At 39.8% G+C, this 18,672-nt stretch overlaps 1 protein-coding gene across 1 annotated transcript in view; it reads left to right on the forward strand.

Moving 5' to 3' along the window:
• Nucleotides 1-18,672, forward strand: part of CACHD1 (cache domain containing 1) — a 216,486-nt gene that overhangs the window by 130,835 nt on the left and 66,979 nt on the right. The window contains exon 4 of the mRNA XM_039233474.1: nucleotides 8,029-8,135. Within this exon, the coding sequence (XP_039089405.1) occupies nucleotides 8,029-8,135 (107 nt within the window). The remainder of the gene's footprint in view (nucleotides 1-8,028; nucleotides 8,136-18,672) is intronic.

Consider the following 18,672-nt stretch of genomic DNA (forward strand, 5'->3'; position numbering starts at 1 on the left):
TTTAAGTAAAATAATGTGTTCATTATGAGCTCGTGCCCTCTTTCTCTGAAATGAAATATTTTTTAAAATTATGGCAGATGTTTTGAGATAAGATGGAAGTACTTGGCATAGAATGAGAAACCATCCACAGTCAGGACAGAACTTTCTGGGAAAATAATAATTGAATAAAGACCCAAAGGATGACTGGGGAAATAATCAAGAGAATCTTTGAGAATTGCACTTGTCCAAAAGGATAGCCACGGTTCAATGATGGTTTACATTTAAGTTAAAATTATACAAGAGAAAATTTGGTATGTTAACTAACTGGAATTAAGAAACTTTTTAAAAGTTTGGTGTCTGAGTTATATAAACCACATTTCAAATATTAAGTAGCCACATGTAGCTACCATATGGGACAATGCAAAAATAATACATTGTCCTCATTGCAGAGAATTTTCCTGGACTGCCCCAATCTGGGCCAGGGGTGACATAAGTCTGGCACCCTGCCTATTTTTGAAAATTAAGGTATTTTGGAACAAAGCCATATTCATTCTTTGTGAATGCTTCCCTGGCAGCTTTCACGCTACAGTGATAGAGTTTTAGATGTCGTGATGGAGACAGTATAGCCAGCCCAAGAGCCCTAAATGTTATCTCGTCTCTTATTAAAAGTTGGTGAGGGAGCGGCGCCTGGGTGGCTTAGTCGGTTAAGCGTCCAACTTTTGCTTAGGTCATGATCTTGCGGTTCGTGGGTTCGAGCCCCGGATTGGGCTCTGTGCTGACTGCCAGCTCGGAGCCTGGAGGCTATTTCAGAGTCTGTATCTCCGTCTCTCTCTGACCCTCCCCTGCTCATGCTGTCTGTCTGTCTGTCTGTCTGTCTCTCTCTCTCCCCTAGAAATAAATAAAAATATTAAAAAAAAAAAGTTGGTGAGGGAATAGATTTTATGTGGCTATCTAGAGTAAGGCAAGCAGGTGAGTTCCATGTATAGTGCCTCTCCTGCTGCACAGATGTTGAAATGCTATGAGAGAGGGAGAGTGAGATTCTGTTGCTTTGCCCACGTGTACACAGGCAGCTGCTGATGTATTAATTTCTTCTTTCCTCTCCAACTGTGGCTTTTGAGGCAGCAATCTCTTGTCTAGACAAATTGGAGCAGGTCCAAGGAAGAGCAACCACGTTGGTGAAGCAACTGTGACTGTGTCCTTGGAGCCACAGTTGACAGTGTTGATATAATTGTGTACTGGGTTAGAGGCTGAACTAAAGGTCTCCTAAGAACAAGTTACCTTCTACTTTGAGATGATATGTATCCAAACAAAAGTGTTTAACTTTGTTTTGGGACCCAACACACCATGTGAAGCCCTAGTTCCATTGTTTATACAATCAGTTTAACATGGTAATTCTTATATATTGTTTTTTTTCTTAGTTTATTGTCAAGTTGGATTCCATATAACACCCAGTACTCATCCCAAAAAGTGCCCTCCTCTGTGCCCATCACCTCCCTTCCCTTCTCCCCCACCCCCATCAACCCTAGTTTGTTCTCAGCATTCAAGAGTCTCTCATGGGTTGCCTCCCTCCCTCTTCACAACTATTTTTCCCTTCTCCTCCCTCATGGTCCTCTGTTAAGTTTCTCTTAATCCACCTATACATGCAAACATATGGTATCTGTCCTTCTCTGTCTGACTTCTTTCGCTCAGCATAACGCCCTCAAGATCCATCCATGTTGCTACACATGGCCAGATTTCATTCTTTCTCATTGCCATGTAATTAATATTCCATTGTATAGATAAACCACATCTTCTTGATCCATTCATCAGTTGATAGGCACTTAGGCTCTTTCCATGTTTTGGCTATTGTTGAGAGTGCTGCTGTGACATTGGGGTACATGTGCCCCTATGCATCAGCACTCCTGTATCCCTTGGGTAAATTCCTAGCAGTGCTGTTGCTGGGTCATAGGGGAGTTCTGTTGTTAATTTTTTCAAGAACCACCACACTGTTTTCCAGAGGGGCTGCACCAGTTTACATTCCCACCAAGAGTATAGGAGGGTGCCCGTTTCTCCACATCCTCGCCAGCATCTATAGTCTCCTGATTTGTTCATTTTAGCCACTCTGACCAGTGTGAGATGGTATCTCAGTGTGGTTTTGATTTGTATTTCCCTGATGATGAGTGACGATGAGCATCGTTTCATGTGTCTGTTGGCCATCTGGATGTCCTCTTTGGAGAAGTGTCTGTTCATATCTTCTGCCCATTTCTTCACTGGATGATTTGTTTTTCGGGTGGAGTTTGGTGAGTTCCTTATAGTTTGGATACTAGCCCTTTATCTGATACGTCATTTGCAACTATCTTTTCCCATTCCGTTGGTTGCCTATGAGTTTTATTGATTGTTTCCTTTCCCATGCAGAAACCTTTTATCTTGATGAGGTCCCAGTAGTTCATTTTTGCTCTTGATTCTCTTGCCTTTGGGGATGTGTCAAGTAAGAAAGTGCTGTGGTGGAGGTCAGGGAGGTTGTTTCCTGCTTTCTCCTCCAGGGTTTTGATGGTTTCCTGTCTCACATTCAGATCCTTTTTCCATTTTGCATTTATTTTTGTGTATGGTGTGAGAAAATGATCTAGTTTCATTCTTCTGCATGTTGCTGTCCAGTTCTCCCAGTACAATCTGTTAAAGAAACTGTCTTTTTTCCATTGAATACTCTTTCCCGCTTTGTCAATGATTAGTTGGCCATACATTTGTGGGTCCAATTCCGAGTTCTCTATTCTATTCCATTGATCTATGTGTCTGTTTTCGTGCCAATGCCATACTGTCTTGATGATGACAGCTTTGTAGTAGAGGCTGAAGTCTGGGATGGTGATGCCTCCCATTTTGGTTTTCTTCTTCAATGGTACTTTGGCTATTTGGAGTCTTTTGTGGTTCCATACAAACCTTAGAATAGTTTGTTCTAGCTTTGAGAAGAATGCTGGTGCAATTTTGATTGGGATTGCATTGAATGTGTAGACTGCTTCAGGTAGTAACGTCATTTTAACTATATTTATTCTTCCAATCCATGAGCATGGAATGTTTTTCCATTTCTTTGTGTCTTCTTCAATTTTCTTCATAAGTTTTCTATAGTTTTCATCATACGGGTCTCCTATATCTTTGGTTAGGTTTATTCCTAGGTGTTTTATGGTTTTTTGTGCAATGGCGAATGAGATCAGTTACTTGATTTCTCTTTCTGTTGCTTCATTATTGGTGTATAAAAATGTAACCGATTTCTGTACATTGATTTTGTATCCTGCAACTTTGCTGAATGCATGCATCAGTTCTGGTAGAGTCCTGGTGGAGTCTGTCTAGTTTTCTATGTAGAGTATCATGTTGTCTGTGAAAAGTGAAAGTTAACTTCTTTACCAATTCTGATGTCTTTTATTTCCTTTTGTTGTCTAATGGCTGGTGCTAGGACTTCCAGAACTATGTTAAACAACAGTGGTGAGAGTGAACATCCCTGTTGTGTTCCTCATCTCAGGGGGAAAGCTCTCAGTTTTACCCCATTGAGAATGATGTTAGCTGAAGGCTCCTCATAGACGGCTTTTATGATGTTTAAGTAAGTTCCTTCTATCACGACATTCTCAAGGGTCTTTATTAAGAAGGGATGCTGTATTTTATCAAATGCTTTTTCTGCATCTACCAACGGGATCATATGATTTTTATCTTTTCTTTTGTTAATGTGATGTATCACACTGATTGATTTGTAAATATTGAACCAACTCTGTAACCCAGGAATGAATCCCACTTGATCATGATGGATAATACTTTTTATGTACTGTTGCATTCAATTTGCAAGTATCTTGTTGAGGATTTTTGCATCCGTATTCATCAAGGATATTGGCCCGAGTTCTCTTTTTTTGCTGGGTCTCTGTCTGGCTTGGGAATCAAAGTGATGCTGGCTTTGTAGAATGAGCCCGGAAGTTTTCCTTTGATTTCTATTTTTTGGAGTAGCTTGAGAAGAATGGGTATTAACTCTGATTTAAATGTCTGGTAGAATTCCCCAGGGAAGCCGTCTGGCCCAGGACTCTTGTTTGTTGGGAGATTTTTGATAACTGATTCAATTTCTTCACTAGTTATGGGTCTGTTCAGATTTTCTATCTCTTACCATGTGAATTTTGGTAGTGAGTGTGTGTTTAGGAATTTGTCCATTTCTTCTAAGTTGTCCAATTTGTTGGCATATAATTTCTCATAGTAATCCCTGATAATTGCTTGTATTTTTGAGAGGTTGGTTGTAATAAGTCCATTTTCATTCACGATTTTGTCTATTTGGGTGCTCTCTCTTTTCTTTTTTGAGAAGCCTGGCTAGAGGTTTGTCAATTTTGTTTATTTTTTCAAAAAATCAACTCTTGGTTTCATTGATCTGTTCAACTGTTTTTGTTTTTGTTTTTGTTTTTTTGGATTCTATATTGTTTATTTCTGCCCTGATTTTTATAATTTCTCTTCTCCTGCTGGGTTTGGGGTGCTCTTCTCTCCTTTTAGTTCCTTTAGGTGTGCTGTTAGATTTTGTATTTGTGCTTTTTAAAAATTTCTTGAAGTAGGCCTGGAGTTCAGTGTACTTTTCTATTAGGACTGCCTCTCGTGCATCCCGTAGAGTTTGAATTGTTGTATTTTCATTTTCACTTGTTTCCATATATTTTTAAATTTCTTCTCTAATTGCCTGATTGGCCCATTCGTTCTTTAGTAGGGTGCTCTTTAACCTCTGTGTTTTTGGGGGGTTTTCCAGACTTTTTCCTGTGGTTGATTTCAAGTTCCATAGCATTGTGGTCTGAAAATGTGCATGGTATGATCTCAGTTCTTTTATATTTATTGAGGGTTGCTTTATGTCCCAGTATGTGATCTATTTTGGAGAATGTGCAATGCACACTTGAAAAGAAAGTGAATTCCATGGCCTCAGGATGTGGAGTTCTAAATATATGTGTCAACTCCATCTGGTCCAATGTGTCGTTCAAGTCCATTGTTTCTTTAGTGATTTTCTGTCTAGTTGATCTATCCATTGCTGTAAGTGGCGTATTAAAGTCCCCTGCTATTAGCACATTCTTGCCCATAAGATTGTTTCTGTTTGTGATTGTTTATGTATTTGGGTGCTTCCGTATTCGGTGCATAGACATTTATAATTGTTAGCTCTTCCTGATGGATAGACCCTGTAATTATTACATAATGCCCTTCTTCATCCCTTGTACTGCCTTTACTTTAAAGTCCAGTTTGTCTGATATAAGTATGGCTACTCCAGCTTTCTTTTGACTTCCAGTAGCATGAGAGATATTTCTCCATCCCCTTACTTTCAATCTGAAAGTGTCCTTAGGTCTAAAATGCATTTCTTGTAGACAGCAAATAGATGGGTTTTGTTTTTTATCCATTCTGCTACCCTAAGTCTTTTGATTGAAGCATTTATTCCATTTACGTTCAGTGTTATTATTCAAAAATATGGGTTTAGAGTCATTTGTTCTTTGTAGAATTCCTGCTTGTGGTGGTGTCTCTGGTACATTGCGTTCCTTGCAACATTTTCCTTATAGAGTCCCCCTCAATATTTCTTGTAGGGCTGCTTTAGTGGTGACAAATGCTTTCAGTTTTTGTTTATTTGGAAAGACTTTTATCTCTCCTTCTATTCTGAATGACAGGCTTGCTGGATAGAGGATTCTTGGCTGCATATTTTTTCCTGTTCATCACGTTGAAGATTTCCTGCCATTCTTTTCGGGCCTGCCAAGTTTCACTGGATAGGTCTATAACCACTCTGATAGGTTTCCCTTTGTATGTTAGGGCTCTTTTCTCCCTAGCTTCTTTCAGAATTCTCTCTTTGTCCTTATATTTTGCAAGTTTCACTATGATACATCATGCTGAAGACTGATTCAAGTTACGTCTGAGGGGAGTTCTCTATGCCTCTTGGATTTCAATATCTCTTTCCTTCCCCAGGTTGGGGAAGTTCTCTGCTATAATTTGTTTGAGGTCTCCTTTAGCGCCGTTCCCTTTCTCTTCCTCTTCTAGAATTCCTATGATACGGATATTGTTCCATTTGATTGTATCACTCAGTTCTCGAACTCTCCTTTCATGTTCCTGGATCAGTTTATGTCTTTTCCTTGGCTTTCTCTTTTTCTATAATTATGTCTTCTAATTCACCTATTCTCCTCTCTGCCTCTTCAATCCGTGCAGTGGACACCTCCATTTTATTATGTACCTTATTTATAGCATTTTTTAATTTATCACGACTATTTTTAAGCTCCATGGTCTTTGTAGCAATAGTTTCTCTGATGTCTTCCATGCCTTTTTCAAGCCCAGTGATTAATTTTATGACTATTGTTCTAAATTCCTGTTCAGTTATGTTGCTTATATCTGTTTTGAGCAGCTCTTTAGCTGTCATTTCTTCCTGGAATTTCTTTAGAGGAGTGTTCTTCCATTTCGTCATTTTGGCTAGCTTTCTGTTTCTTATTAGTTGTAAAAGCTTGTTATGCACTCTGCACCTGCAAGTACTGCTGTATTAAAGAAGGCACTTTGACTGTCTAGGGCCTGTCTGTTCAGGAAGTGTTCTTTGAATGGTGTCTCTTGGTCTCTCTTGCTGAGACTTTAGTTATTTTACTTCCCTACTCGTAGTGGTATTTGGGACTCTCCACCATGTGTACTTTGGCTTGCTTCTTGAGGTAGCCCTATAACTGTGTTTTCTCAGAAGAGTCTGCCTCCTTTTCCTCCTAAACTCCTGTGGTTCTGTAAGGGTTCCTATAGCTTCAGGCCTTCTCTGTTTGAGAGATGGAGGCAAGTGAAATGTATGGAGCTCCGTACTTCTCTGCCATCTTGCCCCTTCTCCATATATTGTGAGATGGGATCGACAGATCATCCAAGTTCACGTGAATAATTGAGTCAATCTTGATTTTTATGAGGGTTTCTTCTAAGTCATATAGTTTCTCTATTTGTGTTCATGCAATTTCATTAATGACATAAGTTGAGTTTTAAAAACTCTTATTTCAGATTAAGTTAATTTAGATGGGGAACTTTTAGAAATTTCATGAGTCTTACCAACATATAAAATTCTAAATACGTTATTTAGAAATTTAGAATTTTTTTTGCTTTTGTTACTTCTGGATTAAGTTCACTTAAAAGTCATAGGGACTGTATGTGAAGGAGATGGTATGTTTTCCTCTTATTTTCTTGCAGATTGTTGTTTGCTGCAGCAAAGGATTCATTGATTACACTAGTATTTATTGATCAGCAACTGGCCAGAGTACTAGCATTCTTCTAGTGCTAGTTCTAACATTGAACTACCACTGGGAATCAAAAAGACTTTGACATTATTTATATTATAGTCAGAAGGTACAAACTATGTGTTCTATACCAGGAGAGGAAATTTGTTCTCTCCCTCCCTTTCTCTCTCTGTCTCTTTCTCTCTCTCCCTCCCTCCTTCTCCTCCTCCCCCCCGCCTCAACTTTTAAAATTTCCTTCCCTAAATAAGGAAACTAAGGTTCAGAAAAATTGAACAGTATTTCCAAGGTCACACATTTAATAGTGACAGCATGGATTCAGGTCTAGATGTTGCCTAAGTCACATTCTTTCTCCTTCATTATTCACTATTTTTATTCTTGGTCACTGGTTTTCAGATAGGAGAATTTAAAGGATTGTTTCATATATTACATCAGTGCTTAAGTTTGCATTTTTTACACTGTTGTCTGAATTTTGTCAAATCTGCTTTCTGTATGATTTTATCAATAGTGCCTGACTCAAATTCATTAGGGGGAGAATTGGGTCAAAGGAAGGTTATTTTTTAATCTCCTTAGGATGTTTATTTTTCAATCTCCTTAGAATTGAACTTGATATCTACAGCCTACTAGAAGCAGATGTTGTTTTTTTCCCCATATTCTGAAGTGATTTTTTTAAAATATTTAAAACCTAAGTCAAAGTTTACTGTTTATGAGCTGGATAAACAATGCAATACAATAAGTAATATACTGTTTATTAGTATTCATACGCAGCATTAATTATCTTGTTGGTTTGTTTTTCTGAATTTAAGTAAATATTTAAGTAAATATTTCTTATTCTCTTCTATTGTTTCAGATTTGATGGGAACTTTAATACCAATGTATCTAGAACAATTAGTTGCGATCGACTCTCTACCACTGTTAATAGCCGGGCCTTCAATCCAGGACGAGATTTAAATTCAGGTTAGTAATCTCTTGGCCAATATAGATGAACTATATTTCACCACATTCACGTTGAATAAATGTATTTCTGTAGATATTATTCCTTAAGATTTGAAGACAAAATACCATATACTTAAAATTGGATATTTCTTTATGGAAGTTGACACTCGGAAGAGGGAAAGGGAAATCCGGGTGACCTGTATTGACCATTTACTATATAGTATACATATGGCATATACCTTGCTTGACTCTTCAATCCATTGTCTCATTTGTTAGGCGTTTTACACTTGTTATTTTAAAGGTTATTTTTGAAACCCAGTTATCTTTGCATTAGAATGTGTTGAATTTATATTCCCTATTTAGAATTTTTAATTTGTTTTGCTGTTTTGGGAAGGATGATGAGAAAGCATTTCTACTAATAAATGGTGCTATATATTGAAGCTGAACTTTGTTCAGATCCAATGGTAATAGCCATTAGGGTAACTGTGCGTATATAGCTATGTATAGTGCCATAGAGACATAGCATCTCTGCTTTCTTGTCCTGGCCTTCCGGTCTATATTTCTCACCCTGTTTGTCTTGTTATGTACACTTGCTGATTGATGGGCTTCAGAACCTAAAGCTTCCCCTTTTAAGAGCTGGAAATTAACTTTAGACATCACCTACCAGCTTCAATCCTCAGATTTTACCAAAGAAAAATCTGAGGCTCAGAAGATCCTAAGACTTCCCTTATTATTGGAGAGATGAAGGATCTAATCCTTAAACATGAAGGACTATATTTCCCAAATTCCAGGTCTCTTGCAGATAGGTAAACCTCTAGAGAAGATAGAAGAACAGAATATTGACTTTTAGGACCCCATCCAGTCATGATCCATGGGAAGAATTATAGTTCAGGAGTTGTGTACACAAACCAGGTAATCTAGTAAGTCTGGAAAGGAAGAAACTATAAGCCTTCTGTTACTTAAGGATATTAAAACTCTGGGGCACCTGGGTGGGTGGCTCAGTCAGTTAAGCATCCGACTTTGGCCCAGGTCATGATCTCACGGTTTGTGGGGTTCAAGCCCCGCATCAGGCTCTGTGCTGACAGCTAGCTCAGAGCCTGGAGCCTGTTTCAGCTTCTGTGTCTCCTTCTTTCTCTGACCCTCCCCTGCTCATGCTGTCTCTCTCTCTCTCTCTCTCTCTCTCTTTCTCTCTCTCTCTCTCTCTCTCTCTGTCTCTCTCTCTCTCTCAGAAAACAACATTTAAAAAAAATGTTTAAAAAAAAAGATATTAAAACTCTAGTGGCTGGATAAATTAAATGGCCAACCTACATATGCCAGGCACATATTGTATAGACCAGTATATAATACATTCAGTCTTTTTTTTTTTTCTTTTGGTCAGAGAATCTGGAGGCCTTCTGCAGCAGGTGGGGTTAATTTTTAGAAATGAAACTTACTGAAAATATTTTCCATAAAAAATGTAGGGAAGGGCATGGAATGGACAGAGGAAATGTATTATGGAAGACTCCATAGCTGGCACAGGGAACAGAGTAGAAACTTGAATTTTCTAGTTCCCAAATTCAGTGCTTGCCTCTTTACCCCAGATACGTTCGGTAACAGGACATGTTGCTGGGTCTAAAGACTTGAGTTCGAATTAGCACTTTTTGAATAGGATCAGATATAAATGTGTTCCAGAAATACACATTTTGTGTAGTTAAAATTTTTACAATATATCTTAACTTGTGGGCTCTTTGAATTAATAAGGAAAAAATATAGTCCATTACTTCTCCATATATGTAAGATCTTGAAGGGCTCATACATAAATTTAATAGTTTTCTTTCAGTGATGAAATAGTGGGGTATGTTTACTTTCTTATTAATTTTCTTAATTTTGAACCAAACGTGCATTGCTTTTATAATAAGGGGGAAAATAAAGAAAGAAGAAATTACATGCTACTTTCCAGCCTATTTTCACTCCTTTCTGGTAGGCAGTACCTTTCATAATACATATCTGGTAGTAGATCTTCAGTATGGTGTTAAGATTCTAGCCAAAACTCCCTTACCCTCCTGGCTGTGTGACGGGGACATAGGAAAGTGTGGGCTGGGGCCAGGCTGAGGGTGGTGCATCCCCACTTGGGAGCCAGAACAACAGTGTCCCGCCAGGGTCCCTTACCTCTCAGGGCCAGAGCTTGAAGGATCTGGAAGCTGCCGCAGCCAGGGCTCCAACCTTATTGCCTTATTTTATATCTATTCATTGTTTCTAATAATGAGTGTATTATTAAGATCTGTCTCTATCATTAATAATCCTCTCGTGTACCTTTTTAGCACCTTCTATGTGGTAAACACTTTCCTTTGTACTCGGTCAGCTATAAACAAGGCAAAAAGCTCATTTCTGGGAGCTGAGGGATATGAATCTAAAACAAAAGCACAAGGAAATATACATGTCTGATGATGAATGTTATGGAGAAAAAGCAATGCAAGGATGAGACACAGTGGAATTTTTGGCTGAGGATGGGAGGGGAGGTAGGAGGGAGGAGTCATCTTATTATTTTGACAAAGGGCTCATCAGTGAGATCTGAATAAGTGGGATTGTAAAACCATAAGAATAACTAACTAGAGGACATGTACCCCAGGCAAAGGGTGGGAGTTAGGAGGATGTTTAGTGTGCTCAGTAACAGCAAGAAGGCTATGGTAAGTGTGATTCAGTGAGTGATGATTAACAGTAGAAGATGAGACCAGAGGCAGTTGGGGGCCAGATCACCAAGGGCATTACTTTACTGGTCCTTAAAAGGACTTCAGATTTTGCTCTGAATGAGATAGGAGGTCTTCGTGGAGGCAGGTGGGGAGCAAGGAGCAAAGGGTTTATGCAGAGTCACGACTTGGCTTAGGTTAAAAGGTTAATCACTGCTGTGGCAAGGATACATTATAGCAAACAAAGGTGGAAGCAGGAAGACAATTTAAGAGGTTATCCCAAATCCAGGTGGCAAGTGGACATAGCCTTAATAGTGCAGTAATAGAGGAGGTGGTGAGAAGTATTTGGATTCTGAATGTGTTTTGCAGGTAGAACCATTAAGATTTGCTGACTAATTGGGTGAAGGGCCGGGGGGGGGGGGAGGGCAGTGAGAGAGTAAGAGAAGAGCTGGCAAGGACTTCCTAGGTGTTTGGCCTTATCAATGAGAAGGACAGTTGCCATTTTTTATGATGGAGAATACTGGTGACAGGCAGGAAATCAACATTTCAGACAGAAAAGTGGGGTTGGGCATGTGCATTAGTTATCCACATCTCTAGGCACCTGGCTGGCTCAGTCGGTTAAGCGTCTGGTTTTTGCCTCTGAGCATGATCTCACAGTTCTGGGTTCAGGCCCCACGTTGGGCTCTGTACTGACAGCCAGAGCCTGGAGCCTCTTTCCCATTATGTCTTTCCCTCTCTCTTTGGCCTACCCTGCTCGCTTCGGATTCTATCTTTCTCTCTCTCAAAAATAAATAAACATTAAAATTTTTATTTATTGTTTTAAGGGGGGGAGGGGCAGAAAGAGAGGGAGACACAGAATCTGAAGCAGGCTCCAGGATCTGAGCTGTCACCACAGAGCCCAACGTGGGGCTCAAACTCAGGAGCTGTGAGATCATGACCTGAGCCAAAGTCAGCTGCTTAACCAACTGAGCCATCCAGGCGCCTCTAAAAAAAAATAAAAAAAAAAANAAAAAAAAAAAAAAAAAAAAAAAAAAAAAAAAAAAAAAAAAAAAAAAAGAATATCCACATGAAAGTATCTCCTAGGCAGCTGGATATATAAGTCTGGAGTCTGGGGAATGGGTCAGACTAGAGGTTGAAATTTGAGATTCATTGTGTGTGTATAGGCAATACTTAAATCATGAGACCCAAAAAGATCATCTAGCAAGCAGGTGTGGGTAAAAAAGAAAAGAGGTTCAGGCCTGAGTCTTGGGACACTTTACTACTTAAAGGTCACTGACATGAAGAGGAAGCTGTAAAGGAATCTGAGAAGGAAGTCAATGTGGTAAAAGAACCAAGAGATCCATGTCCTTGAAGCCAAGTGAATAAAGTATTTCAAGAAGTGGGGAGAGGTCAGTTAGATTAAGTAGGCTCAGTAAAATGAAGGCTAAGAAAACTGACATTGTATTTAGTCACAGGGGGAGGTCATCGATGAACTTGATGAGGGCTGCTCGGTAGAACAGTAGACTCGAATGACAGGCTGATCCTGCTTTGTTCAAGCTCTTAAAAATGGAGAGGAGCTGGAAACAGTAACATGAACTCCCAGGGTTTGCTGAAAGGAAGGAAAGCTGGAGTGCCTTGTGGAGTCAAGAGAGTGTTAAATTGAAAGACATTATAGCATGGTTGTGTGCCAAAGGGAAGGATCCAGTAGAGGAAAGCTAAAGACCCAAAAGCAAGAGGAGAAACCGTTGTTTTGGAGCCTTTTCCTTGATTAGGCAAGAGATAGTGGGATTCCAAGGAGAGAGGGTCCAAAAGCACAGTCTTCATTCTTTCTAAGAGGAGGGAAGGAAAAGCAAGTAAGCAGAGATGCTCATAACAATCAAGGTAGTGTCAGGAATGCAGAGACATGACCTTGGTCATGATTTTGTTCTCTCTGAGACTTGGGAAGCCAGATTCTTGGCCAGGAGCGAGGCCAGAGGAAGCAGCATTGAAGACCTCTTCAATACACTGAGATTATCTTCTGTGACTGAGGTTTTAGAGTAGAACTCCACTGCACACACAATTGGAAATCCTGACAGAGTTCTATTTCATTACAGTAGTTAATTAGTGAAGGGAGAAAGAGTTTGAAAAATCAGGAAGGGGAGGAAGAAGATGGTGAGGACAGAGGTATATGGTTAAAGATCAGATCTTGATTTTTGATATTTCTAAAAGCATGACTCAAGTGTAACATACTACCCCAAGGAGGGTTGTTCTCGGCACCGTTGACATAGCTAGATTTACAAGCAGTTTTTGGCAATATTCAGGTATTTGAGAACTGACTTGCTTGTATTTGAAGTTTTGTGACATTCCACCAGGCAGTGGCTGCATCCCAAAGTCCACATTCTTGAGCAGTCATTTGTAATTTAAGAGGAGTGGTAGATGGTGGAGGGTGACCTCAGAGGCCCCCCCCCCCTTTTTCCACCTCTCCAGCTCATGCCCCTTTTCAGAGCAGAATTAATGTACTTCATAGGCTATCGCATGTCTGATATTTACATCTGTAAGATGTCCAGCCTCAGGCTCTTTCAGACTGTATATAATCCATCAATGAGTCCCTAATTGATAACACAGTTTCAGATTGCCTTTCAGACTAGCTGGAAACAGACTCACAAAAATTGTAAACCATTCTTAGCTTCATTTAGCCAAAACTAGGTCATATGTCCATCTATCCGACACACGTGTGTTCTTAAACCCACCCTGCCAGATCTCTACTTTCTAAACTGACTCCTTGTCTCTGACTCCATTCAAACAACCAGCATTTGACAGTGCGTGTGTTACATTATGGTGCTGGTAATGTTTTGCTCAGATTCCTTCCTGCTTTTATCCCTAGTTTCTCTTCCTCCCTGTCTCTCTCTCTTTTTTTAATTCCTGCTGAGCTATTTTCTTGTGCATAGCCTGATCCCTAAAGAGAGTTTATTTGAAGAGTCCAAGGAAAATTGCCTTCTGCTCTCTTGAGTTATGCAATTGAGGTGTGAGTAGAGGGGGAGTGAGTCTTTCTTGCCAAAAGAAAAAGTGCCTGGACTTTTTTTATATTGTGTTTGATTTAAAGACCTCATTTGAAGTTGGAAACTTCGATCTTGGTAGTGTCACAGTCTCCATCGAGAAATGGGATTCACGGGGCGTAAGGGCATCTGTAAGTCATGTTACAGTGGGAGATGCTGCTTGAGGCGCAGGTGGGCTCCGGGGGCTATGCTGCCAGTTCCAGGGGCTTCGGCGCATCCTTCTGCGAGTCCCAGCGACTGGCTGTGTGTTGTAGGCTTCTCTCTCTCCTTTAAAATGCCATGAAAATTACCTGTTCAGCATGCTAAAGCCAATGCAGTGAAAAGCTATGTTCTATCTAAAAACCTAAAATAAAAGAATAAAAATCAAACTAGGAATTTCTGGTTTGTTTTTATGCCCAAGTGCCCTAGCTTCATGACTGCATTAGTGTCACAAGAGATGTGGTAATTATTCACATAACCTCTAAAAACCATTCAGTCACTTAGAAATCTAGAGGTGCCTGGGTGGGTCAGTCAGTTGAGCATCTGATTTCGGCTCAGGTCAGGATTTCATGGTTCATGGGGTCGAGCCCCACACCGGGCTCACTGCTGTCAGTGCACAGCCCACTTGGGATCCTCTGTCTTCCTTCTCTCTGCTCCTACCAATCTCTCTCTCCCTTACAAAAAAAAAAAAAATTAAAAAATGTATAAAAAACTAGTCACTTAGAAATCTAGATTGTTAAGATTATGTGACTCAGTTTACGTGTGTGTGTGTGTGTGTGTGTGTGTGTGTGTACACACAGATAAAATTAAGTACACAGAGGGCTCTTCACTTTGATTCCCCTAGTTCTAGTCCTATAATGGGAGCTCCTACAGAGGTCTAGTCTTTCTTATAGTTTGTTACAGCAACCCTATTATACTGATTTCAGGAGATTTTATTAGTCCCATATATTCTCATATGCATCTTCTCTCATAATACATATCATAATGGATACAACCTGGTTTTGGTTTTTTTTACTTAACAAATATATCCTGAACATTTCTTTGTATATATGTGAATAAATCTACTTCTAGATCATGGTGGTAATGATTATATAACATCCTTGAAGTAGGGACACCTGGGTGACTCAGTCAGTTAAGTGTCCAACCCTTGATTTCAGCTCAGGTCATGATCTCATAGTTTGTGAGATCAAACCCCACTTTGGGCTCTGCACTGACAGTGCCCCCTTTCTCTCTGCCCCTCCCCTATTCACACACTCTTTATCTCTCTCTCAAAATAAAACTTTTTTTAAAAAAAATCCTTAAGTTAACCAGTCTACCCCAGTTCAGCATTTAGATTGTCCCAGTTTTTTACTACATTTACAGTTGCCCCCTGGAGGGATTTCAAGTGACTCCTCTTCAGTTTTCCTTGACCCCTGTGTGGTAGTTAACAGGTAAACTTTTTTGAAGCTCTGTCCTTTGATTTCTGTAAAAATTATTCTGTGCCATTTATCTGTTTACTTCTCTGAGCCCTTTTCATTTTTCTTCTTAAGCTCCTTTTTCCTCAGGTAGATGTCCCCTCTTACCCACCTTCCTCACTTCTAAATGTTACCTCCCCAAATGTTCTCAATTTAGCCAGTACCTCAGCTTCTACCACATGCTGTGGGATTCCATATCTCTCTTTCCAGACGTGGCCTATTTGAGTTTATTTATTGAGTAACCAACTTTAAGACATACATGTCCTTGTGATTATTCTGTAGCTACCTCAAAAATTTGTTTTCAGTTTATTTATTTTTGAGAGAGAGAGTGAGACAGGGAGGGGCAGAGAGAGAGGGAGAGAGTATCTTAAGCAGGCTCCACACTGTCAGCATGGACCCTGTCGTGGGCTTGAACTCATAAACCATGAGATTGTGACCCGAGCTGAAACAAAGAGTCAGATGCTTAACCAACTGCAGCCACCCAGGTGCCCCACTACCTCAAAAATTAAACGGGAAACACACTTTTCTCTAAACTTATACCCAGTCTGGGCTCAGGATCCCGATTAGCTCTACATCCATCCTGGTCACACTGGACATTCTTCCTCACCTTTATCCACCTACTACTTCTTCAGGTTTTAACAGATTTGTCTGGAGTCTGTGTTCAAATTAGAGTGTGAGTGAGTGAATATTTATTAAGTATTTACTATGTACAAGACCCCTCACTAGGCATTTACTGTGTGTGCCTCTTCCGGGGTATTATGCTGACTTGTCATGTAGGTCTCATTGTCTCCTTTTCATTGCAGGGGCACCCGGCTCAGATTCCGTAGTTCAAAAATGTGTCTCGAATCCCTTTTGTCCACTCCACTGCGAATGCCATGAAGCTAGAGCTTCATAGACCTTTCTATTAATATAAAAATTAATATAGAATATGGTATTAAATTAAATATAGAATTAATATATAAACCTCCCATAAGGTTTCTCTGCTTTTTTATTTATCTTTTTTTTTTTTCAAACGTTTTATTTATTTCTAGGAGAGAGAGAGAGAGAGACAGCGTGAGCAGGGGAGGGTCAGAGTGAGAGGGAGTCACAGACTGAAACAGGCTCCAGGCTCCGAGCTGGCAGTCAGCACAGAGCCCGACGCGGGGCTCGAACCCACGAACCGCGAGATCATGCCCTAAGCGAAAGTCAGAGGCTTAACCGACTAAGCCACCCAGGCGCCCCTTATTTATCTTTTTCAATATGTCCTGTACACTATAGGTATTTTGCAAACATCTGCCCTGTAACGCCATTTCTCAAAAACCTCTGATGGCTCACCTGGAAGATAAAGTAGAGGCCTTTCAACTCCATTTTCTCCTCCTCCTCTTCCCTCTACCCTCAGGGGATCACTTTCATTTCTTCAAACCCCCAGTCTCCCTCACTCCTTCATACTTTATCTCGTGTTATTGTTTTATCCTAGTGCCTTCTCTGACTTGTAAAATAATGCTCATTCTTCAGGGCCCAACTTCTTTGTCCTCTTTCCTAACTCTTACAGGTAGAATTCCTCATCCCTTGTACAGGCTGGGCTCGCTAGGGGCGTTTTCTGGAGACTGGTAGCTTGTGGGAAAAGGGAAGGAAGGGGGATCGAGTGGTGGGAGAAGTTGGGCTCAGATACAGTCTCAAGAGAGTCCTCAGCCACCTCCAGAGTCACTTACAGGCTGGGGCAGGGGGCTAGGGTCATTCAGAGTCATGTTGGCACAGCTACAACTCTTTTTTATTATTTTACTCTATGGTACATTCTTAGAAATTGAATTTTTTATGTTTAACATCTGCCTGATCTTCTCCTTTTCATTTATTTTTTATATGTTGAGTTCCCAGTCTAGTGACTTGCCTATAGCAGGTACACAGTGAATGCTTATGGATGAATGGGTGAATGAATGGAAGGAAGGAGGAGAGAGAAAGACTAGAATTTTCTTTTTGCTTTTGTTTTTATAATGGAAGAGCTAAGACTTTTGAAGGACCTTAGTGAAGAAAAGAATGTGGTTGTAATTTGCTTGCAAGGTAGCACTGGTTTCTTTAGTTTCATAGCAAATTAGCACATATAAATATTTCAGGTATATAGAGTGACACAGACTATGCATATAAAAAATATCATTCTGCATTTGCATGAAACTAACTCTAGTGAATCCAAACACTCAGTGTACAAAAGAAAATCAATCTGCTCCTTTTTAGTACCTCATAAACCGTTTCATATTTTTGTCTGAATTCTTACCATGGATACCAAAGACAAGTATCCAGTCCATTTTATAGATGAGAAACAGGCCGAGAGAAGTCAACTGATCTACCTAAAGTCAAACAACAAATTGTTGGTATTGGGATGACTAAACATGTGTCCTGACTCCTAATCCAATGAGCTTCCTACCATACACAGCTTAAGATGAAGAGATTTCTCCATCCCTGTATTCTGCCTACTGACATTTCAAACTCTTTATGTCTTAAAAAAAAAAAAAAAAAAACATAATCTCTGACTCTTTCAACCAAACCTCTTTTTTCTCCATGTCCCATGTCATTTAACAGCAACTTCATTTTACATGTCACCAAAGCTTGAGACCCAGAAGCAACCATGACTCCTTACTCGTACTGTCTCATAAAGAGGTTCTCTCAGGTAGCATCTGTATATGCTGGCTTCTGTGGTAGACACCAAGATAATCAAGACAGAATTTTTACTCTCAAAGCTTAAGAACTAGTTGTATATATGTATTTATTGAGGGGAGTGAAGGGAAGTAGAAAATCAACAGACAATCCAGTTACCATACAGTGCTAAGCGCTATAATGATAAAGGTAAGCCTGGAGCACTTGAACCCGTACTGTAAGGTTGAGTGGAGTCTTAAAAAACAATGGGAATTATCCTGGTGATGTGCATGTGGTAAGTACATTTCCCATTTAAAAATCTATACAAAGTGCAGCCAGCACAATCAGGATCATTGTATAAGAGGGAGTAAGTAACAGGAAACAAAGGTAGCACTAAGCTAGTTTTTAACCATTTGTAGATTACTCTGAGGAGTTGGGTTTTGGTTTGGTTTTGTTTTTTTGGTTGGGGTTAACAAGCTGACAGACTTTAAGCAGCATAAGCCAGAGAGCTTTGTGGAGAGTAGATAGAAGTGTAGTTAGCCTGGAAGAAAGAGAAAACTGAGCTAGACTATTAAATGTTATCCAAAAATGGGAGGGGACAGTAGAGAGGTGGCCATGGCATAAGCAAAATGGCTAGATGAGGTATACATGAGATGGCAAAAAGTGGAGAATCTGTGTAGATTGCTCACTCTTCCAAGTTGCTTGGCTGAGAAAAAGGGGAAAGGTCCCTGATAACTTAGGGAAGAGGTGGCATGAAGGAAGTATTTTATTGTTACTGCTATTGCTAATCATTTAAGTTAGGGAAACTTCATTGTTTTTTAAGTTAGGGAAACTTGAA

The sequence above is a fragment of the Hyaena hyaena genome, unplaced genomic scaffold (genome assembly GCF_003009895.1).
Source record: "Hyaena hyaena isolate Hyena2069 unplaced genomic scaffold, ASM300989v1 scaffold_75, whole genome shotgun sequence".
Lineage (NCBI taxonomy): Eukaryota > Metazoa > Chordata > Mammalia > Carnivora > Hyaenidae > Hyaena > Hyaena hyaena.